At 52.2% G+C, this 23,234-nt stretch overlaps 1 protein-coding gene across 3 annotated transcripts in view; it reads right to left on the bottom strand.

The window, feature by feature from the left end:
• The window catches only part of CHST8 (carbohydrate sulfotransferase 8), a 153,085-nt gene that overhangs the window by 75,231 nt on the left and 54,620 nt on the right, over positions 1-23,234 (bottom strand). Inside the window, exons 1-2 of one of the 3 annotated variants that reach the window (XM_005588771.5) lie at positions 15,217-15,784; positions 11,021-11,236 (exon numbers count right to left, since the gene is read on the bottom strand). In XM_005588771.5, coding sequence (XP_005588828.3) covers positions 11,021-11,150 — 130 coding nt within the window. In that variant the 5' untranslated portion in view covers positions 11,151-11,236; positions 15,217-15,784. Of the gene's footprint in view, positions 1-2,363; positions 2,471-11,020; positions 11,237-15,216; positions 15,785-23,234 lie in introns of those variants that run through there. The other 2 variants (XM_065536418.2, XM_074023083.1) reach the window with 2 other exon arrangements.

Here is a 23,234-nt window from a genome sequence, read left to right as displayed (position 1 = left end):
CCACAGTTCCCCTCCTCCAGGAAGTCCTCCTGACTCCTCCAGCACTCACCTCTCAAGAAAGGTTTACAACCTGCCTTAAGTGTCCCCCAGGCCCCACTGAGCCAGGGCCAGGCCTCGCCTCCACTGCCCCCAGATTGGAATCCTCTAGGGAAGGGCCTGGATAACTTCTTTCCTTGACCCCACAGATTGTGAGCTCCCGAGAGCAGAGCCCGAGCTTCCTCCTCCCGCATCTCCATCTCCCTGTGCACCCCTCCCCTGCCTCGGTACAGCTAAGCGGCTGGGCTTGCAGGGCCCTCACACAGATGGGCATGTACAGATCTCTCCCTGCGGCTGGCAAGCCCAGGGACCCAGGCGTGGAGGTCCCATCCCAGGACAATGTGAGGTTTGGGCAGAAAAGCATGAATTTCCATGCTGGCATCCAGCCCAATAGGGAACATGGACAGCTTCCAGAACACTGGTTTCCTGGCCTGGAAATGTGGAGTAGATGTGAGTCCAGAGCTGCCAGCCCCTATCCCAGGGCAAGGCTCTCCCACAGCCCTCTCTGCCCTGCATGGCACCAGCGCCCAGGCCTGGGGTGTATGAGGGCGAAGGAGTGAGCGTGTTGACCTGTGAGTGGAGACACAGGTGCAGAGGGGCTAGGGCGTGGTGGGGGCTTCCTGCCTGTCTTGCCTGGTCCTTCATTCTGTGGGGCTGGATACCCCTTGGTGGAGAAGCTACCGGGAGACGCCATGCACCCTGGCAAGCATTTCAGACGCCGTAAGCCCCAAATGGAACCGTAAGCCCCAAATGGAACCGGTGATCTCCTGCCCCCTCCCCCCAACCTCTCCCCATCTGGTACATCTGCCCCAGTGAATGGCACCCCCAACCCCCCTCCTCTAGAGCCAGAAACCCGAGTCCCCCTGAATCAAGACCATGGCCCTCCCCACCTCCTTGTCCTCTCACTCAAAAGGCCTCCAATGCTGCATGTGACATCCTTGGTTGCCCGAATCTCCTTGCATTTGCCGCATCTCCCTCTCTGCTCCCTGCCCACGGCCACACAACAGGCAGCCACCAGAATGAGCTTCCTTCCTTCCTTCCTTCCTTCCTTCCTTCCTTCCTTCCTTCCTTCCTCCCTCCCTCCCTCCCTTCCTTTTTCTTTTCTTTCTCTTTCTCGCTCTCTTTCCTTCCTTCCTTCCTCCCTCCCTCCCTCCCTTCCTTTTTCTTTTCTTTCTCTCTCTCTTTCTCTCTCTCTCTTTCCTTCCTTCCTCCCTCCCTCCCTCTCCTTCCTTCCTCCCTCCCTCCCTCCCTTCTTTTTCTTTCCTTCTTTCTTTCTTTCCTTCTTTATTTCTCCCTTTCTTTCTTTCTTTCCTTCTTTCTTTCTCCCTTTCTCTCTCTCTCTCTCTCTCGCTCTCGCTCTTTCTCTCTTTCTTTCTTTCTTGATGGAGTCTCGCTTTGTCACCCAGGCTGGAGTGCCATGGCGTGATCTCAGCTCACTGGATAAAGGACTGTAGTTCTTTTTAAAAGAACTACGACCTCTGCCTTATGGGTTCAAGCGATTCTCCTGCCCCAGCCTCCCAAGTAGCTGGGATTACAGGCCCATGCCACCACGCCAGGCTAATTTTTGTATTTTTAGTAGAGACGGGGTTTTGCCATGTTGCCCAGGCTGGTTTTGAACTCCTGACCTCAGGTGATCCACTGACCTCAGCCTCCCAAAGTGTTGGAATTACAGGCGTGAGCCACCATGCCCGGCCTGGAATGAGCTTTCTGATGAACCACTCCCTACTCCGGGGTCCCCAGAGCTCCTTGTTGCCAGGGGCCAAGGCTGGCTCCTCTACCACACTGCAAGGGCCTGCTGGGCCCAGGGCCGGCCGTGTGTCTAGATTCACACGAATCCAGGAGTCTAGATTCACAGGTCATGCTGCAGCCCCTAAACCACTTAGAGTTCTCCACATGCCGCATTCTGTCAGGACTCCAAACCTTTATCCACACTGTTCTCTCTGCCCAGGCTCTGCTCCAGGCCCTGAACACAACAATACCAGGTGCCCCAAGTTCTGGGGAGACAGTGTGGTTCACTGAACAATAGGCAGCCACCCAGGCCACATGCCAGCTCTGAAGCCCAGAAGCTGCATGGCCTTGGGTACGGCTCTTAGCCTCTCTTATCTCAGTAGTCTCATCTTTCAAAAGGTGTAATAATAATTCACTCATGGGGGTTTTAAAGTATTAAATGAGGCCAGGCACAGTGGCTCACACTGTAATCTCAGCACTTCGGGAGCCTGAGGTGGGTGGATCACTTGGGGCCAGGAATTCGAGACCGGCCTGGGCAACATGACAAAACCCCATCTCTACCAAAAATACAAAAGTTAGATGGGCGTGGTGGTGCGTACCTGTGGTCCCAGCCACTCAGGAGGCTGAGGTGGGAGGATCACTGGAGTCCAGGAAATCAAGGCTGAGATCGCGCCACTGCACTCTAGCCTGGGTGACAGAGTGAGACTCTATCTCAAAAAATAAATAAATAAAAATAAAGCATTAAGTAAAGAGAAAAACAAATAATCCCATCAAAAAGTGGGCACAGGACATGAATAGACATTTCTCAAAAGACTCACAGGTTGGGTACGGTGGTTCCCATCTGTAATCCCAGCACTTTGGGAGGCTGAGGAATGTGGGTCACAAGGTCAGGAGTTTAAGACCAGCCTGGTCAACATAATTAAACCCCATCTCTACTGAAAATACAAAAAATTTAGCCAGGCATGGTGGCAGGCGCCTGTAATCCCAGCCACTTGGGAGGCTGGGGCAAGAGAATTGCTTGAACCTGGGAGGCGGAGGTTATGGTGAGCCAAGATCGTGCCATTGGACTCTAGCCTTGGCAACAAGAGCAAAACTCCGTATCAAAAAAAAAAAAAAGTTAAAAAACAATAATGTTGGCATGGATGTGGTGAAAAGGGAGTGCTTTTACACTGCTGGTGGGAATGTAAATTAGTACAACCACTACGGGAAACAGTGTGGAGATTCCTTAAAGCAGCAGTCCCCAACCTTTTTGGCACCAGGAATCAGTTTCATGGAAGACAATTTTTCCACGGTCTGGGGAAGGGGGAGGGGGGATGGGGGTGGGGAGGTGGTGGTTTCGGGATGGTTCAAGCATGTTACATTTATTGTGCACTTTATTTCTATTATTATTACATTGTAATATATAATGTATATACGTGGATATGTTATTACATGTAATATATCCAGTGACAGATCATCAGGCATTAGATTTTCATAAGGAGCACACAACCTAGATCCCTTGCATGTGCAGCTCACAGGAAGGTTCAAGCTCTTCTGAGACTCTGATGTGGCCGCCAATCTGACAGTAGACAGAGCTCAGCTTCGATAGCTCATGCACCACTCACCTCTTACTGTGCGGCCTGGGTCCTAACCCAGGGGTTGGAGACGCCTGCCTTAAAAAACTAAAAGTAGAACTACCATTCAATCCCTGAATCCCACTCCTGGGTATCTACTCAGAGTCATCATATGAAAAAGACACACGCTTATGCATATTTACTGCTGCACAATTCACAATTGCAAAGCTATGGAACCAACCTAAGTGCCCATCAACGAATGAGCAGATAAAGAAAATGTAGTGGCCAGGTGCAGTGGCTCATGCCTGTAATCCCAGCACTGTGGGAGGCTGAGGCGGGTGGATCACCTGAGGTTAGGAATCTGAGACCAGCGTGGCCAACATGGTGAAACACTGTCTCTACTAAAAATACACAAATTAGCCAGGTGTGGTGGTGGGCACAGGTAATCCCAGCTACTAAGGAGGCTAAGGCAGGGGAATCGCTCCAACCCAGGAGGCAGAGGTTGCAGTAAGCTGAGATTACACCACTGCGCTGCAGCCTGGGAGACAAAAGCAAAACTCTGTCTCAAAAAAAAAAAAGAAAGAAAAAAGAAAATGTGGTATATATACACCGTGGAATACTACTCAACCATAAAAAGGAACAAAATAATGTCTTTTGCAGCAACTTGGGTAGAGGGGGAGGCCATTATTCTAAGCGAAGTAACTCAGGAATGGAAAACCAAATACCACATGTTTTCACTTGTAGGTGGGAGCTAAGCTGTGGGGATGTAAAGTCATGAAAGTGACACAATAGACTATGGGACTTGGGGGAGAAGGCTGGGGAGCAGGTGAGGAATAAAAGACTACATATTGGGTACGGTGTACACTGCTTGGGTGACAGATGGGTGCACTAAAATCTCCTAATTTACCACTAAAGAACTTATCCATATAACCAAAAACCACCTATACCCCCAAAACTATTGAAATTTTAAAAGTAGTAAATGAGTATTAAATATATGTAAAGTGCTTGTGATTGTGCCTGGCTCAACTCGAGGACCTGAGAGCATTAGCTAGTATTAGTATTGTTGCTGCTTCTGTGTCTGCCCCAGTGAATGCTGGCACATTGTCTCAAACTAGACATAATTTATTTGTAAGAATTATATGTAGCCAGTTGTGGTGGCTCACACCTGTAATCTCAGCACTTTGGGAGGCTGAGGTGGGAGATCACTTGAGCCCAAGAGTTTGAGACCAGTCTGGGCAACATAGTGAGATCCTGTCTATATAAAAAATAAAATAGGCTGGGCGTGATGCTTCACGCCTGTAATCCTAGCACTTCGGGAGGCCGAGGCAGATCACGAGGTCAGGAGATCGAGACCATCCTGGCTAACACAGGCGAAACCCTGTCTACCAAAAACGTAAAAAAATTAGCCGGGCGTAGTGGTGGGCACCTGTAGTCCCAGCTACTCGGGAGGCTGAGGCAGGAGATGGCGTGAACCCAGGAGGCAGAGCTTGTAGTGAGCCAAGATCACACCACTGCACTCCAGCCTGGGTGACAGGGCAAGACTGTCTCATAAGTAAATAAATAAATAAATAAATAAAATAGCTGGGTGTAGTGACATCTGCCTGGCATCTCAGCTACACAGGAGGCTCAGGTGGGAGGATCACTTGAGCCCAGGAGGTCAAAGCTGCAGTGAGCTAAGCTGCAGTGATCTATCATGGCAAGACTACACACCAGCTCGGGCAACAAAGCAAGACCCTGCCTCTTGAAGGAAAAGAAAAGGGAAGGGAAGGGAAGGGGAGGGGAGGGGAGCGGTGGAGAGGAGAGGGGAGGGAAGGGAAGGGAAGGGAAAATTTTATGCATTAGATCATATAAAGCCGGGCATGGTGGCTCACGCCTGTAATCCCAACACTTTGGGAGGCCAAGGCGGGTAGATCACCTAAAGCTCAGGAGTTGAAGACCAGCCTGGCCAACATGGTGAAACCCTGTCTCTACTAAAAAGACAAAAATTAGCTAGGTGTGGTGGTGGACAGCTGTAATCCCAGCTACTTGGGAGGTTGAGACATGAGAATTGCTTGAACCTGGGAGGCAGAGCTTGCAGTGAGCTGAGATCACGCCACTGCACTCCAGCCTGGGCTACAGAGAGAGACTCTGTCTCAAAAAAGTAAAGTTCTTAGTACAAGGCCTGGCCCATGGTAAATGTTCAGTCAATATTCATTATTATCTTCAGCGTTAAATTTCCCTGTGCCCTGCAGGAATGCCCTGAGACAGGTCACAAACCTAGGAGTCATCAGGGGGCTGTCCAGTCCCAGTGTCTGTGCTAGGGGTCCCTGAGGGGGATCTTGCTGTCCACCACAGCTGCCTCCCCACTGGGCACCCCAGAACCACCATCCACAACTCCTTGACTCCAGGAAAAGGCAAAGGGCTCTGAAGCATGGGGTGACCCCACTTAAAGAAAACTCACTCTTTTTTTTTTTTTTTTTTTTTTTTTTTTGAGACAGAGTCTTGCTCTGTCGCCCAGGCTGGAGTGCAGTGGCCGGATCTCAGCTCACTGCAAGCTCCGCCTCCCGGATTCACGCCATTCTCCTGCCTCAGCCTCCCAAGTAGCTGGGACTACAGGTGCCTGCCACCTCGCCCGGCTAGTTTTTTGTATTTTTTAGTAGAGACGGGGTTTCATTGTGTTAGCCAGGATGGTCTCGATCTCCTGACCTCATGATCCACCCGTCTCAAAACTCACACTTAAAAGAAGGAACTATTTACAGTGTGCCAGCAACAGAATCTGTATGGTAACATTATATATGTGTATATATATATGAATAAACTGCAACAGAATCTGTATGGTAACATTATATATATGAATAAACTACAACAGAATCTGTACGGTAACATTATATATATGAGTAAACTACAACAGAATCTGTATGGTAACATTGTAGTTTTATATACATATCTATGAATAAACCAATCAATCCACACCACTCACTTTGGCTTCATGGGTCACTGACAATGACTCACCTTGCCCCATTAAAACAAAATCCATTCCACTTTAAAGAATTAAGGAGGAATGATAAAATCAGAACATTGCCACTGTGTAACCCCTAATGAATGGCCGGATCTAGGTACGATCGCTGGCAGCTGATAACAGAAGACAGCCAGGCAGACAGGAGCCTCCTGATGGAATAATACAGAACCACCCATGAATTCCCGCCCCCCAAAACTCCCCTAGAACAAAACAAAAACGAATCCAAACCTGTATCTGATCAAGCTTCAAGATTCACCTAATTTATTGGGACAACAAAGAACAGAGAACAATGTGAATCCATATCAGACAGGCCCAATCAGCCAAATCCCAACTTACAAAAAGTTCTATAGGAACCGTGACCTGGTTTCCTCAAATAAATAGAGGGAGGAGAATACAGATGGAGAAGGAAACTTACAGATTACAGACTTAAAAGACTTATCCGCCAACTGCCACGTGAGGGCCTTTTCTGGATATTGGATGGAACAAATTGGAAATAAAGGTAATTACATTTGTGAGATAGCTAGACATTTGCACACTGTCTGACTATTTGATGCGATTGAGGAATCGTTAAATTTGATGTTATTAAGGAATGAGTTTAGTGGTAAGGTCAACAAAACAGTTCTTATCTTTTAAACTGAAAAATATATTGAAACATTTATGGCTGAGGCTGGGAGTGGTGGCTCACGCCTGTAATCTCAGCACTTTGGGAGGCCGAGGTGGGCAGATGACCTGAGGTCAGGGGTTCGAGACCAGCCTGACCAACATGGAGAAACCCCATCTCTACTAAAAATACAAAATTAGCCAGGCATGGTGGCACATGCCTGAAATCCCAGCTACTCGAGAGGCTGAGGCAGGAGAATCGCTTGAACAGGAGGCGGAGTTTGTGGTGAGCTGAGATTGCACCATTGCACTCCAGCCTGGGAAGCAAGAACAAAACTCTTCGAAAGAAAGGAAGGAAGGAAGGAAGTGGGGGAGGGAGGGAGAGAAGGAGGGAAAGAAAGAGAGAAAGGAGGGAGGGAGGGAGGGAGGCAGGGAAGGAAGGAAGGAAGGAAGGAAGGAAGGAAGGAAGGAAGGAAGGAAGGAAGGAAGGAAGGAAGGAAGGAAGGAAAGAAGGAGAAATATTTACAGCTGAATTGATAGGCTATCTGGTATAGACTTCAAAAATCACATGGAGGAAGGGAAGTGGATGGTGCTGTGGATGGGGCCAGCCTGGTGTGGGTGGAGGGTGCTGGGTGCCGGGTACGTGATGTTCATGGCACTATCCTACTCCACTACTGCGTGTGTTTCAAACTCTGTATGATAAAACATTCACAAAGAAAGCAGCTCTTAAAATTCAGTTTGCTCAACCAAATGTGGAGTCAGCCTTCTGCAGCCCCCAGAGCCAGTACACGGGGAGTTCTTTGTTGTTTGAGACAAAGTCTGGCCCTGTCGCCCAGGCTGGAGCCAGTGGCACAATCTCAGCTCACTGCAGCCTCGACCTCCTGGGCTCCAAGGATCCTCCCACCTCAGCTTCCCAAGTAGCTGAGACTACAGGGGTGTACCGCTATACCCAGCTAACTTTGTTTATTTTTTTCTAGAGACAGGTTCTTGCTATGCTGCCCAGGCTGGTCTAGAACTCCTAGGCTCAAGTGATTCTCCCCTCCGAAGGCCTCCCAAAGTGCTGAGATTACAGGCATGCGCCAGCACACCTGGCCATTGGTGTTTGTTATTCTTGATTCTGGCCTGGTCTCCAAGTCTTTCTCTTGGAGAAGAGGTGAGTCTTGTCTACTGGGTCAAAAAGTGGATTTCCTGAAAGCAGAAGCTCTGGCCTCAGGGCCTGGCAATCCTGGAGACTGGAAAAGAACTCTAACTCGAGAGGCGAATTCTCTGATACACAAAACTTCATCTTCGAACGTGGGTAACTTACTGGGTAGCTCTTCCTGTTTCCAAAGATTTGATTTGGACTAGAGCAACAAAAATGTTTAAAATGTGGTTTGATTTACAAAAGTTTGGCAACCCCCTACCATTCCATCTACTGCCTGAGCCAGGTGAGCTTGGCTGGCTGATCCATGTAAAGTTCAGGTGCTGTTAACACCTGGTGGCTGCGTGGGAGAGACACGAATGAGGCCAGGCCCCAAGCGACCTCAAGCAACTCAGAACTCCCGCCACTCCTTGTCCCCTTTCTACACTTGTAGTGCCACAAACTGCAGCTCCCAGAGAACTCCGTCCCCAGAACAGTTCATGCCACGGTGTGGAATTTCCTCCGTAGATCTGCTCATCTCTACTCCCAACCCGCCGCCCCAACACCTGCCTGTTTGCCTGATCGGAATGGCAGGGTAGCTCCCAGAATCTGTTCCTCCCACCAACAGAAATGCACAGGGAGAAGGCTTGTCAGGGGCCCTTGGGGCCACCTAGCCATGCAACTGGACACATACATTTTGTAAGCACTGGTTTCCAACAGATAAATGTAATCAAGGTTTATATGCTCAGAGAAGCCAACAGGATGGGATTGTTTCACTTGAAAGATCAGAAGAAAATTGTAACTAATGTTGTGGAAAATTACTTTGATATTGCTTTCTTGGTACCGAATCACAATTAGGCTGCCGTGAGAAGTACAGGGAAGGAATAAATGAATAGTAACAAATCAACACAAACAGCCTGTGTCAGAGGCACTTTGCTCAGGGAAAGTAACGTAAGCATTACTTAAAGTTTTATGACTGTGTTTGGTGTGATTTACCCAGACCGTCAAGTCTGCCCATCACCTGGCACGTGGTGAGGCTGGTCTGACTGCATGGACCATCAGAAGACCCACGTGTGCTCCTTGCCAGGTCTGCCAGCTGCAGAGGGATGATGGCCTTGGCTCTGTGCCATCTGACACCCCCTGCCAGCCTGAGGCTCCGATCTTCCCAGAAATCCCAGCCGTCCCGTGGGTGCCCAGCCCACCTGTAATCCACACATGTGTGTACTCGGGCAGCTGGGTAGGGCAACAGGGACCCGCACAGCAAGCGCTGCAGCTGCGGCAGGGCAGGGCACTAGCTGAAGCCACCAAACCACAGTCAGATCCACGAGTGTCCCACCGATGGGTCTAGGCCCCAGTCCCAGGTGGGCATCACAGGCACACTCATGCCTCTTCTCCCAGGCTCCTTCAGTAGAATGTGAGCACTGGCTGTCTGGACCCTCTGCCTACATGCACCCCCAACCACGCACACACCAAGGACACACCCAGGCAGTGTTTGCTTGCCCTTCTTCCTGAGTTTGCTTCTAGGCAGGTAACACGTGACCATAGGTACCAGCTCGCCGTCTTCCCTGATGGCGCTGTCCCAAGGGGCCCTGTTCTGCCAACGCAGTGTCATGAGCTGTTCTGGGGCTCATGTGAGGCTGCAAAGCTCCCACAGGAGAGCTGGCTCTGCTGTGCACCTACTGCTCCAGAAGCCTGGGAGTGGCCAGACCCACTTCTGACAGCCACCACCTGTGGGGGTCTGGCCTAGGCATGAGTCAGCACCCATGACTCGCCCACCATCTCCTGGAGGCCACTGCCTTGGCTGCCTCCCTCTGACTCTCAACTCATCCACCTGCCCATGGGAAGCCTCTGGCAGCTGCCAGACCCAGGGCCCCGGCACTGGCCTCCCTGTGCTCTTTTCACCTTCCTTCCTGGTGTCCACGGGCCCTCAATCTGCACTAAGGGCCACACATCATGGGTGCTCATCCACAATGGGGGTGGGGGTGGAGGGGTTGCAGAGTAAGACCCCTTCCTGTGTTCTGGGCTTCCGGCAGGGGTTTGTGCAGGAACCCCTCTGCCCACGCCTCCGGCCCCCTTCTCTTTCATCTTGTCTCTGGCTCATAGCACAGAGCAACCAAGAGAGAGTGAGTGGGTTTCCCTGGGGAGGAGTGGTGTCTCTGGGGGTGCACCAGCCTGTCCATGCCCTACAGCATGTGGACTGTGAGTGTGTGGCTTCTGCTGAGACACCTCCCCTCCTCTCCCTCCAAAGCAGAGAGCTCCCAGGTCTTGGCACCCTGCCAGCTGACCTTCTGTCCTGCCATATCTCTGGGATGGGGACCGTGTCCCAGCAGCAGAGACCTTGCCTGAACTCCCCTCTCCACACTCTGTCTGCCCTGAGACGCCAGAATCACCCTTCCTGCTCTGGCCTCCCTGCCATCCCACCTGTCCCCAGCAGCCCTCTGTGACTCCAGCGGGCCACCAGGCAGGGGTGGAATGGAAGTGGCAGTGGGGGACCTTCGGAGGGGGTCTTGGCCTCACAAAACCAGGAGGTACCCTGACCCCCTTTGTCCAGACCAGAGGGGCTAGATTCTCCAGGGCCGGGCAGGGAGACCGAGTCTCACCTGTGGGGCAAGGGTTCAGGGAGAAGTTGTCCACTTTCTGATATCCCCGACAATGTGGAAGAGACCTGAGAGGTGGCGCAATCCTGTTTAAATCTGAGTTGCATCAAAGGCAACAACTGGCTCCATAGACAGCAGCCTTGCCATGACCCCCAAGAGAGGCCACCCTGCTGCTAGGCACTGGCTGGAGGTCTTGCATCAGACATAGCACTCCCACATTGAGACTGATGCCTTCCCGGGGAAGCCAGGACTCTGCCTGCTCCCCGGGGGTCTTGGCACAGACTTGCTCCTTTCCCCAGAGACCAGCACACCAGGGCAGCCGTGGAGGCCTGAGCTTCAGGCTGGAAAGCTGGGGGTGGTGATGGCAGGACACAGCACAAGGACTCACCTGGCGCCTGCTGAGGGGCGAGCTCCGTGGGGTCCTGCAGGCTGATGAAGAGGAGGAGGCCTGCAGCTCCGAACAGCAGGATGGATGAGAACATACAGGCCAGCCGCATCGTTCCAGGTCGCGGGGTCATCCGGGACTCGCTCAGGGGTCACCTCTCGGGTGTGGGAGGCACGTTCTTCCCTCATCGTCCACACCAGGCGTCCATCAGGCCGAGGTCTATGGGGCAGAGTGGGGACAGTCATCACCGAGGTGCAAGGCACCCGGGCAGGTGGAGGCCCCGCTCGCTGCAGCAACCCAAGTGTAATTCCCGGATGCCTCTGCCCTCTACAAGTTACCCAGGGGTGCCCTTTCCACCCTTTCATGCCCGGGAGGCTGAGGGCAGCCTGTTCCCACCTGTGGCTGGAATGCTAGCTTTCCGCCAGGGTCTCCTGTATCTGCACCTCCAGAAAAATCATGGAATGAGACACCGTCTGGCCCTGCCTGGGGGAGCCGAAGTGGGAACCCCCAGGCCCCCAGTCAGTAGCCAGCAGCCATCCCCTGCACTGTCCAGACCTCCAAATAAGCATGTGTGCCCCCAGGGTGGGGGCCTAGGTACCGGCGGGAACCTGGGTCCTTGTCCCTGGCACCCGGCCCGGTGGGCAGAGAAGATCTTGAATGTGCCTCCACCCTGCTCCTCTCTGTAGGGCACTGGGGACAAGGTCTCCACAGAGCAGGCAGCTCTGAGAAGGGGCCTGCTAGGCTCAAAGGATATTCAGGCACAGACGGACTCCCCCACACCAGCCAGGGCTGTCCTCACTGATGGACTGACAGATGGGTTGGCGGATGGCAGTCCCTCTGGACAGTCACACCGGAGGGAGCTGAGGCTCTGGCCAGACCACAGGAGTCCCTGAGCTCGAGGCCCTTGGCCTGGAGCGGAGGTGGGGCAGTTACACCTGTGTCCAACAGACTCCAAGCTCAGAGGTGCAGAGGCTGGGTGCGAACACCCCCTTGTGTTCCTGGGGGTGGGCACTAACTGCTCCGGCCACTGCAGACCCAGAGTATATCCATGTGACCTACCCCTTACCCCGCTTCCTCCTAAAGGGCAGGGAGAGAAATTCCCCATCCCCCACATAGCAGCCAGTCCCGCCAACAGGGCCAGGCTGTGAATCGAGATGGGGGCACCCCAAGGCCATTTGCCCAGAGGAAGAATATAAGTTCCCGCAGTGGAGGGTAGAGAGAGCATGGGCAGAGTACAGGGGGAGGAAGGCACAGGCGGCAGGCACCCCAGGGAGCCCCCCTCCTTTGAAGGTCGGTCACTCTGTCCCCTTACTTTCCAGCGGGCCCTGCTGGCCAGGCCCGGGGGACCACCCTTTTTCCACCCAAGGAGCCCTGGGGGGAACTTCCCCACGCTGGCACAGGTCAGTGCCTGAAAGAGGTGAGGCCAGGTCGGCAGCTCCCAGTAGCCTCTGAGGCCACAGCTAGGTAGCTGGTCAAGCCCCAGGCCAAATGTGCTGCTCGGCCCAAGGACATTTCCCTGCCCAGGGACAATACTTCAGCCAGGCGACTCCTCCCCAACATGGACCCAAGTGCTGGGGGAAGAAGCCCCCACGTCCAGCCCATGGAGCATGAGGGACGAGAAGAGGCGCTCTCCCTGCTCCCCGCCCACGACTCCCCATGACCAGATTGTTCTTCTGAAAAGCTCAAGGGCTGGGGAGGGTAAATTGCAGGTTTGGGTTTCTCCCCTCTGCAGTCTCTGTAATTATTTTTTCACTCAGTTAACTTTAATTAACCTGCCCCAGGCCTCTCCGCACCGGGAAGGCACCTGATGCTGGGCTCTCTGGACTGTGCCGAGCAGGTGGTTCCTGCGGCCTTCCAGCTTTTTACAGAAGCACTGAGCTGGGCCTGTTTTGTCTCTGGAGCTGGCTCTGGGGTGTCAGGCCGGCCCCGACCTCACTGTAATGGCCTCTGCCCCAAAGACAAACTGCTACTTCCTGTCACCCACCAAGGCCACCCCTGCCCTGCCTGCAGAGGGTAGAAATGGACAGTCACGTGTCCCCAAGGGCTCAGACTCAAAGCCCCTTGTGTGGGGTTGGGGCCTTTCCCTCCATGGCTGCCCTGGATGAGGCCATCCTGAGGACCTGGGGTTCACTGCCTTGCAAAGACACAGATGCAGCAGTGCAAGCCCCACAGCAGGCTGCGACACCGTACCATTCCCCAAGCCCTTCCCTCTGTGAGGACAGCGCTGCACTGCAGAGTCCGAGGCCCACAGGGCCCAACCCCAAAGCCTCAGGAGAGAGTGAGCGGCTGACGAGGGAGGCAGAGCTGTTCTCTCCAGCCTCACTCGGGGGAGCCCCAGGCAGTCATAGAAAGGAAAAGACGTCACACACCAACACAGCGGAGCCATGGCTCTCAGATGGGGACCAGGAAGAGCATGCAGGGTCTCTCGGGAGCAGCCACTGTTGCAGGGTCATGGGGACAGCGTTCACATGTGCACCGCACCCACGGACCTAAGCAGATGTGGGTTCGCTAACACGCATATGCACACATGCCCGGGTGCATGCCGGCCAGCGCCTGCACACACACCATCGATGGTCCCCAGCAAGGCCCCAGCTGGAAAGCAACCGTCACGAGCCCCTGAGTAAGCTGACCACACTTCGGGCGCACTTCCAGCAGCCTCCTGAGTCAGACACCAGGAAGCCAGTTTGACCTAGGGTAGCCTCCAACATCAAGACATTTTGGGAGGAGGGAGGGAGGAAGGAGAACAAGTTCATGGCTAGCGCCCAGCACTACCTGGTAAAACAGCTAATAAGGGGTCAATATCAGGCTCTACCTGATGAACAAAGGGGACTCAGGAGCATGTGTGATCATCATCTCATTTGTTCAGTAGCTGGCGCTGCAGAATGGTTACAAGAGAGCTGGCCGGTGCTCTCTTCTCCCCCAGTCTGTCTCCATTCAAGCCAGTACAGACATCCACTGTCAAGGATTAAATGGGTCCTGCAGCCGAGACCTGTCCTCACTTGTTTCTGAACCTGCCCAAACCAAACCCATCCCATGATGCCTGGTTCCAGCCACCCATGTGCCTGGGAGCCAGAGCAAGGACCACATCCGTGCCCCCAAATCCAGGAAAGGGAAGAGGACACAGACCCAGGACCACACCTCCATGGTGGTAGAGCTTCATCCGTTCGAGTTCCCCCTTTCAAAGACCCTGCCTTTGCTGGCCCCCCAGAGAGAACACGAACATCTTCTTTATACCAGGGAAGCTGGCATTGGAGCCGCCTGTGGCTTCAGGGTCCAACCCCTAAGCCCCAGACCCCAGCTTTTCCCTCTGGGACCCTCGGCTCTGTGTTTGTTCTCACTGGGGACCAGCTGACCAGCTAACTCCCTGCTCCGTGCAAACAGGAATCAAAAGGTCAGCGTGCCTCCCCTCCTGGGTAACTGGCCAGCAGTACAGCTGGGCCTTCAGTGCCCCACAAGGAAGCCAACTGGACTCTATAGAACCCTCCTTTCCCCTAAGGTGTGGGAAGGAAGGGTGGTCACTGACAGACCCCTGGGCATTCCAGGGGGTGTGGAATCCTCTATTGTTCCTCGAGGACCCCAGGCTTCAAAGTCGCAAGTTGTTTTCAAGGCAACAAGAGCTGCTGGTCTAACAGCTGTCTGTCTGCCTCTCCTGGGAGTCCAGCTGCTGCCTGGGGAGTGGACACCACCATCTGTCACAGACTGGGGCCTGGAAGGCTGGGGGGTTGGGGCAAAAACCCAGTCACAGGCCTCAGCCTCCACCTGGGACTGTCCCATCCTCACCACAGACTACATCACTCTCAGCTCTGATGACAAGGGCAAAACCTGCCTTCACCTCCCTATACCCATCCCAAGACCATCAGACAATAAGAAAATCCAGCCTGCCAGGGGCACAGAAGAGGGAGGGCTCAGGCAAGAAAAATAAACAGCCCCAGAGAGTTTCCAGCAGCTCCTGCCCAGCCTCACAATTCCCAGTCCTCCTGGTGGCTTTTCTCCCTGAGGCCTGAATGGCGTCACCAATTTTTACTTCAAGAAAAAAAAAAAAAAGATCCAATTAATCTCATAAACACCTCCTGGGACACAGGGCAGGGCAAAGGATTCCTCCCATTTCCTTATTTATTTGATTTAAAAATGTGTCTCTTTGAAGAAATTCACTTCAGGGCACAAGCAAGGACTTGGGAATTCAGCCAAAACACACGCACCTCCAGTGGCGACCGGCAGCAGGCGGACAGACGCATGGACGGCTCCAAGGACACGCTTGGCTGCGGCTGCTTCTGGGCCTGGACGCTCCCCCTAGCCGCCCAGAGGATCCCCTGTGGCCGTGGGGACCTGTCCCCGTGCCTGGCTCCAGACAGCATGGGTGCACCCACGTGGGCAGTGGACCCTGGGCTCCGGAAAGTTCTCTGTCCGGTGGGTCTCCTTGCACCACACGGGCAGGAGAGAACAATGACGTCCCTCCCGGCTGAGGGCTCCCGGAGAAGCTGCTTGTTGGGAGAGAGGCTGCTATGGCAACTTGAGGAGAATGGAGCCAGGCACTGCCGTCACCTTGAATCCGGCACCGTGCCTTCTGCCGCGGTGGCAGCAGCGGGGACTCTGCACCGGTCGCTGGTCCCTGAGCCCCGGCTTCCCTTCTCAGCCTCCTGGCCTCAGGAACTCATCTGCTCCTCGCCGATCGATCGGTCGGAGCCCACAGCCCGGTCCCCCGAGAGCACCACCTCCTTCTGTTTTGTCAGACTAGTTCTTCCCTGTGCGCGGCTCTCGCTTACTTCTGAGATGGGGCTCTTCTTGATTTGAGCTCATTAAAAATCCTGCAGCTAATTAAAACCGCTTTAATGGCAGCGGCGGCGGCAGCAGCAAACTCTGGGACGAGTCCCTCCAGTTTTTATGCGTAGGCATAAAGTTGCGATGCTCTGCAAGGATGACGGATGGGCGCGAGTGCTCAGACTCCAAGGCGGGGCTGCAGACTCTCAGGCTGGCTCCTGCCGTGCTGCTGGGGAGCGCTGGCCTGGGTCCTGAAATCCCCAGAGCCTGGCCTTGGCACACCCAGGCCCCCGCCGGGCTGCACGCTACTCCCGGGGAATGCAATTTACCTGCTGTCCGCTCCCCTGCTACAAGGCAGGCTTCTCTCCACTCCCCCCAGCCCCATGCTCTGCAGCGGGGAGAAAGGGCTTTCTGGGGTGGAGGTTACCCGGTGAATCAGGCTCATGAGGTCCTAAAGCTTGCCGCCACAGCCCTACTAGGAGCACCACAGCCCAGCCTCCCACCATCGCCGACACATGGCCAGGTGGAGTCTGAGGGGCGCCTGCAAACACACAGCCACAGCGAGGGGAGCCTGAGAGCGTGGCCAAAGACTGACAGGCCACGTCAACTGACTGCACCGTGGACACTATCTCTGCCCAGGGCTTCTTACATATTGAGTACATTTTACGCCACTGGGGCAGGGCAAGGGACAGTCATTCTGCATGTAGAGAAACTGAGTCCCCTCATCCTGCAGAGTCCGGAATGCTGACATAATGCCCAGAATTCCCTGAATGTGTGAACTTTGGTCCCCTGAGAGCACCATCACGGTGACAGCCCTTCTCCCACTATGGGAAGAGCATTTGCCGCCTGCCTCTGACTCGGCACCTCGGGATCGGGAACCGCATGGAGGCCTCTCCCGGTCTTTGTATTCCCAGCACCTAGCACAGTCCCCGGCACAGGGAAGGTGATCAATAGCCTCTGCTGCATGTTGAATGAGCACGAGTTAATAGATGGAAGTGTTTGGGGCCATCTGGAGAGAGGCACTCCATGAACCTGGAATTTTAAAAAGGTCATTTATGTTTCAGGGAGCTGAGGGTTTGTTTTCATCAGAGCTGAGTTGGAATCAGGTCCAAAGAGTAGCCCATCCTATGACAGGAGGCAAGGAAGAGGCAAGGAAGAAAAGGTCCCCAGGGAGCCTGATGGAGCCTTAAAACTTGAAATACCCAAGGCACGCTCGCCACCAGGACCTCACTTTTGCCTCCTCATGTCGGTAAGACAGATTTCAGATCACAGAGCTTGAAGATGAATATATTTTTAGAGACAAATGTTGATTCTCTCTCTACATATATATGTATATTAACAGGTGCAATGTTTACACAAAAGACACACACCACTGAGATGCCACGAAATTGACTGATTGTCCCCTCCAAATCTCATGGTGAAACGTGATTCCCCAGTGTTGGAGGTGGGGCCTGGTGGGAGGAGACTGAATCATGGGGCGGATCCCTCATGAATGGCATGGTGCCATCCCCTTGGTGATGAGTTGGTTCTCACTCAGTTCATGTGAAATCTGACCATTTAAAAGAATCTAGGACCTCCCCCTTCATCTCTCTCTTGCCGTTTCTCTTGCCATGTGACCTGCCTCCTCCCACTTTGCCTTCTCCCATGATTGTGGGTTTCCTGAAGCCCTCCCCAGAAGCTGAGCAGATGCCAACACCATGCTTCTTGTACAGCCTGCAGAACCGCGAGCGAATTAAACTTCTTTTCCTTATAAATTACTCAACCTCGGGTATTTCTTTATAGCAATACAAAAGTGGACTAATGCATCCCCAAACCTTTAAAATATACTGTGATGCTAGGAAGCCCCCCAAAAAACTACAGCTTGCATGTGTCGATCAAAAAGTCAATGATAGCAACACACGCTATGACATGGGAGACCCCTGAAGACGTCATGTTAAGTGAAACAAGCCAGACACAAAAGGACAAATACTGTATAATTCCACTTGTGTGGAGTGCCAGGAGTAGTCCAATTCATAGAGACAGAAAGTACAATGCAGGTTACCAGGGACTGGAAGGAGGAACAGGGTGTTGTTTAATGGGTACAGAGTCTCTGTTTAGGATGATGAAAAGGTTCTGGAGATGGATGGTGGTGATGGCTGCCCAACAATGTGAATGTATTTAATGCCACTGAACTGTACACTTAAATATGACTATGAAGTGGGTGGATCACTAGAGGTCAGGAGCTTGAGACTAGTCTGGCCAACATGATGAAACCCCATTTCTACTAAAATTACAAAAATTAGCTGGGTGTGGTAGTGCATACCTGTTATCCCAGCTACTTGGGAGGCTGAGGCAGGAGAATTGCTTGAACCTGGGAGGCAGAGGTTGCAGTGAGCCGAGATTGCGCCACTGCACTCCAGTCAGGGCAACAGAGTGAGACTCTGTCTCACAAAAAACAAAAAAACAAAAAAAAAAAACAAAAAAAAACACCAGGCACGGTGGCTCAGCCTGTAATCCCAGCACTTTGGGAGGCCAAGGCGGGTAGATCACCTGAGGTCAGGAGTTCGAGACCAGCCTGGCAAACATGATGAAACCCATCTCTACTAAAACTACAAACATTAGCCAGGCATGGTGGCAGCCATCTGTAATCCCAGCTACTTGGGAGGCTGAGGCAGAAGAATGGGAGGCAGAGGTTGCAGTGAGGCGAGGTCGCGACATTGCACTCCAGCCTGGGTAACAAGAGCGAAACTCCGTCTCAAAAACAAACAAAACAAAACAAAAACCCAAAACCCTCAGTGGAAGCAGCTTGAACAAGGCATGTGGATGTTACAGGGTGGCCATCAGGCTCAGAGCGGGGCGCTCCAGGTTCTCTGGCCTGACTTCCCCTCCACTCAAGTCTGATCTTCAGGACTTGAGTTTCCCTATCTCAGAATCAGTCCTCATCCAAAATATCTGCTATAGATGAGTTCCCAAGTTCCCTGCAGCTCTGGTGTGAGACAAATATCTTGAAACAGGGAGGCACCTTGTGAATTTCATTTACATAGGGTTACTTTCAAGCATGCCAGGTGGGTTTTAGTCAAGGGCACCCCTCACCCACACCTGCCACCTGTCCCTCACCAGGGATCTGGGTCCGTCCCATGGCATGGCCTCAGGGAGGCTGCCAGGGCTGTGCCCAGAGTTCTACACTCTGGGAAGGCCTGTTTCAGGGATAACTGGGCTCCTATGGCCCACATGAGCCCAGCCAAGCTGTTTCCCTTCTTGACAACCCTGTCCTTGTTTGAGAGATCAAAGGCCACACTGCAAGTGTCAAACTGAAAACTGTTCTCAGGCTCTTTCTGATGTGCAAAGCTGTGCTCCCGTGAGGTCTCCCTGGCTGAGGTGAGTTCCACCTGGGCTACTCCTTACCTAGGGGACCGTTCCTCTGCGTGAACTCCACTGAGCCCAGCTGGGAGAGTGCCTCATTTAGTGATAGCTATCGTTTCAAGGCAGAAATCTAACAGGGTCCTTTTTCCTTCAAAAATCTTTAATTTTTAAAGATCTGAAGAAAGCAACACAAGGATCCTTGTAGGGAAGGAAATGTTCTCTATCTCAACCGTATCAATGTCAATATCCTGGTTTTAATACTGTTCTACGGTTTTGCAAGATGTTACAGTCGGGGGAAGGGTGTAAAGGATACATGGGATTTCTCTGCATTATTTCTTACAACTGTGTAGGAATATATAATTATTTCAAAATTAAAAATTTAATTAAAGAAATCAAAAACTTAAAAATAAAAGTGACTGGCCTTTCAGCTCATGCAGAATGGAAGCAAATTCTAATGTTGTGCACGTAAATAATAGATAGTCATTTCCATGGATCAGCTCCAGCCCCTGTTGTATAAGAAACATTTTAAAGTTAAGGGACTATGCCTTTAATAGGAAAATTTGATGTGTTAGCAACTACTGGTTGATCTTTGTGCACTTTTCAATTGCAAATTGCACTTTAAAAATGCAAACAATTATTAATATTGATTTGGACTAAAACAATATTGAATTTCAATATATTTCCAGCTCTTTTATGAATTACCCTGTGGATACATGGTGATTATGATAAAAGAGTATTTGCATGCTCAATTTCTTTTCAGTGAGGAACCTTGAAAAGGGCTGACGTGATCCATGGATAATGAACTTCACAGGGACAAGAATGGCTCGGAAACCATCAGCCAGGATCTCAGATTTAGCGGCAGCACAGATTCTCAGGGCCACTTGCCTCGCTGAGCTTTTTCCAAACCAGTTATTACAGAGCACAGGTTAGGAACACCTGCTCAAGGCCCAGAATGGGATTTTGAGTCACTGTTTTTAGGGGAAGAAAAGAAAAAGGAACAGATATTTATCATGATTTGTTAATGTTCCAGGCACGATGCTGGATACTACATAAACATCCCATTTAGCTTTCACACAATAACCTTTTTAAGTAAAAATCATTATCCTTATTTGCCACAGGTCTGGTTCCCTGTAAGGAGATACTGAGATGGAATTTGGGGTGTAAGATGTTTATTAAGGATCAATACCTGCGAAGGAAAAAGGGAGGAAGCTGGAGTGGGAAGAAGTGGAATAGGGATGTAGGCCTTGATGGTGGGCTCTGGAGTGGATTCAGCCTGTCGGAGTGTCCTGCAGAAGGAAGATAGGGCTGGACCATTGCACCTCCCCCTTACTCAGTAGCTGGATGTCGGTTGCCCAGAGAAGGGTGTGATATCAGATGAGGCAGTTTGCTGCAGATGAAGCAGCCCCTCGTGGAGCTGAGGACTGGAGGCTGGCTGCTGACCACACAATCCCCAGGTGGTCAGCAAATCCTTCTTGGAAGGAAGACCTGGGCAGCAGATCTCCAAGGCCACCACTTTGTTTTGCAGATGATGAAATGAAGACCCAGAGTGACTAAATATGGCCAAGGTTACACACAGGAAATAAGCGCCACCCCAGATTGGACTCAAATCCTCTCTCTCTCCACCCCAGCCATGCTTTTCCAAAACAAAAGCTTAGATCAGACTGTCCTGACCTTCAGTTACTGAGACACGAAGGTCTGAGTGTCTCCAGAGGAACACGCAGAAAGTTTGGCTGTGTAAGCAAATACACTCACCTCGCCTCCTCTGCTAACGTCCCTGCAACAGACACGCATGCGTGTGCACACTCTCACGGATACACACTTATTTCTTGGCAATTATCTCATTGCTAATGGAAGAAGGTGGGAACATGAATTATTTGGGTTAAAACTTCCCTCGACAGTACAGCCTGGAGAGCATCTCTCCCCAGCTAAGCTGCCGGATCCTGCCAAGAGCACCTGGGGATGTAGGATGCGGCGTGGCCAGCCTCCTTTTACTTCTAGAAAGCACTGAGCTATTCACATTTTCCAGTGGCTCTGACATCCGCAGCCACAGCAGGGAAAATTACAGGGAGGAAAAAAATTGCATATTTACTTCTCAAAATCAAAAGTTGGGGTATAATATGGACAGAGAGGAGTCTGTGAGTAAACCCGGAATGCCCCGGCCCCTGGCAGGGTGCAGAGACACAAGGCAGTCCGTAGACTTCCGAGGAGGACAGAATGGCAAGAAGGCTTGGCTGCCTTCCAGGGAATCTCTCTCCCTGTGGCTGGCACAAGGAGGCCCCAGAGGACTTGTCTTTACGTTTCCAGCTGCCAACAGTGCCTGGCACAGAGCAGGTGCTTGGGCAATGTGTGGTGAATGAAGAGAAGCTAGTAAGAGGATGACGAAGGTGAAAGGAAGCTCCTGCACTGGAGTCAGCTGGGTCCTCTGGGCTGGGGTCACACAGAGTCTGGTGGTTGTGCTCTGTGGGTCCACTCAGCACACATGCATGGCCATACCTTTTGGAAGCAAGCTGGCTTCCAAAGGGTAACCTCCAAGATCTTTTTTTATTTTTATTTTTTTAGAGACAGGGTCTCACTCTATCACCCAGGATGGAGTGCAGAGATGCAATCATGGTTCACTGCAGCCTCGAACTTCTGGGCTCAAGCAATCCTCCCGCTTCAGCCTCTTGAGTAGCTTGGACTACTCAATTTAACAGTGCCTGGTTAAATGTTTAATTTGTTGTAGAAGTGGGGTCTCACTATGTTGCCCAGGCTGGTCTCAAACTCCTGGCCTCCAGTAATCCTCCTACCTTGGCCTTCCAAAGCACTGGGTTTACAGGTGAGCCCCCACAGTCCTGATCTCTACCAGTCCAGCATGATTTTCCCTGGAGCTCATCTCAAAACAGGCTGGTCTCTTCCAATGTGAAGGCTCAAGACTAAGAATATGGCAGAACAAAAGTCTCTTGGCCCTAACCTGGATGCTCTGTGGAAAAACAGGTCTCCTTCAGGTCCCTAGGAAGGGACCAGTGCTTCAAATGACCTGGAAGCACTAATGAGTGACTGTGCATGGGACAGGAACCTGCCTTTTCCATTAGTCTCTGCCTAAGGTCTCCTTCCAGCTAATATCCTGTGTTCCAAGTCTCCTCCATCCTAGTGACCCCTTGGTGCCCTTCTTTTTCCCCACAGGGTGTTGCAAAGCCAGAAATGTGGGTCCAGCCTAACATTTCCTCCCTCTCTCCTGACACTCAAGTGCAGATCTGGCCTTCTGAACATGTGTCCTGTCTTTCTTTCCCAGTCCCTCAGTGCGGCTCTGATTCAGAACCTGTGGCCTGGACAGCTCCCCATCTCAACACCTGCCTTGCAACACATCTGTGGTCACTCCCGAGCCCCCCAGGTGCCCAGTGACCCAAGTTAAAATATCTCAGCATGGTCCACCAGATCTGTGAATATCCTGCCTCTGCCAACCTCCCGTGCCCAGTCTCATCTCTCACCATTCCTTGATGGTCCCCGGGCCAAGTGAGGCACCCTCCTGTGTGTTCCCAGAGACTAATGGCTTTTCTCCAACAGAGGGGACTGTGAGAGGGTAGCACAGGGAGACAGCACTCAGCATTCAATGCTGTCACTGGGAGATTTTGGTCATCCTCATGTTATATATCTGAGCTTCTGTTTTCCTAGCCACTAAGTAGGTCCCTGGTGGACTGGTACCATGGAACTGAGAAGATGCCTGCAGGGGTGGGATGCTGCCCTGGGGTGGAGGAAGAGGCTTGGGTCAGGTGGAATAGGCTGCTGGATCCCAGTCCTCTCTGCAGGGTGCCTGCTCCTCCACGGCAGGTCTCACCATCTTTCCACATGGCTCTGCTGAATTATTCCCTTATCTTGAACAACATCCAAGGGAGTCTGGTTTCTCTGGTTTCTCTCCCTAAGCCTGCAGCCTCTTTTCTACCATCCTGGGTTTCACATGCCCTCATCACTCAGCCTCAAGGACACAGGCAGAAGAGCTGTAAACCATTATGATCCCTGTACATGGGGCTCTGTGGCATCTGTCCCAGGCGGGGGCAGGTGGGGCAGGGATGTGGGCAGCACTCGGCTAACTGGGACCATCTCAAAGCAAAAGAGCATCCACACAGACCCCACACTCATG

The sequence above is a fragment of the Macaca fascicularis genome, chromosome 19 (assembly GCF_037993035.2).
Source record: "Macaca fascicularis isolate 582-1 chromosome 19, T2T-MFA8v1.1".
NCBI lineage: Eukaryota > Metazoa > Chordata > Mammalia > Primates > Cercopithecidae > Macaca > Macaca fascicularis.
Note: the sequence above shows the minus strand (reverse complement) of the source record. Positions and strands in the feature narration are given on the sequence as shown.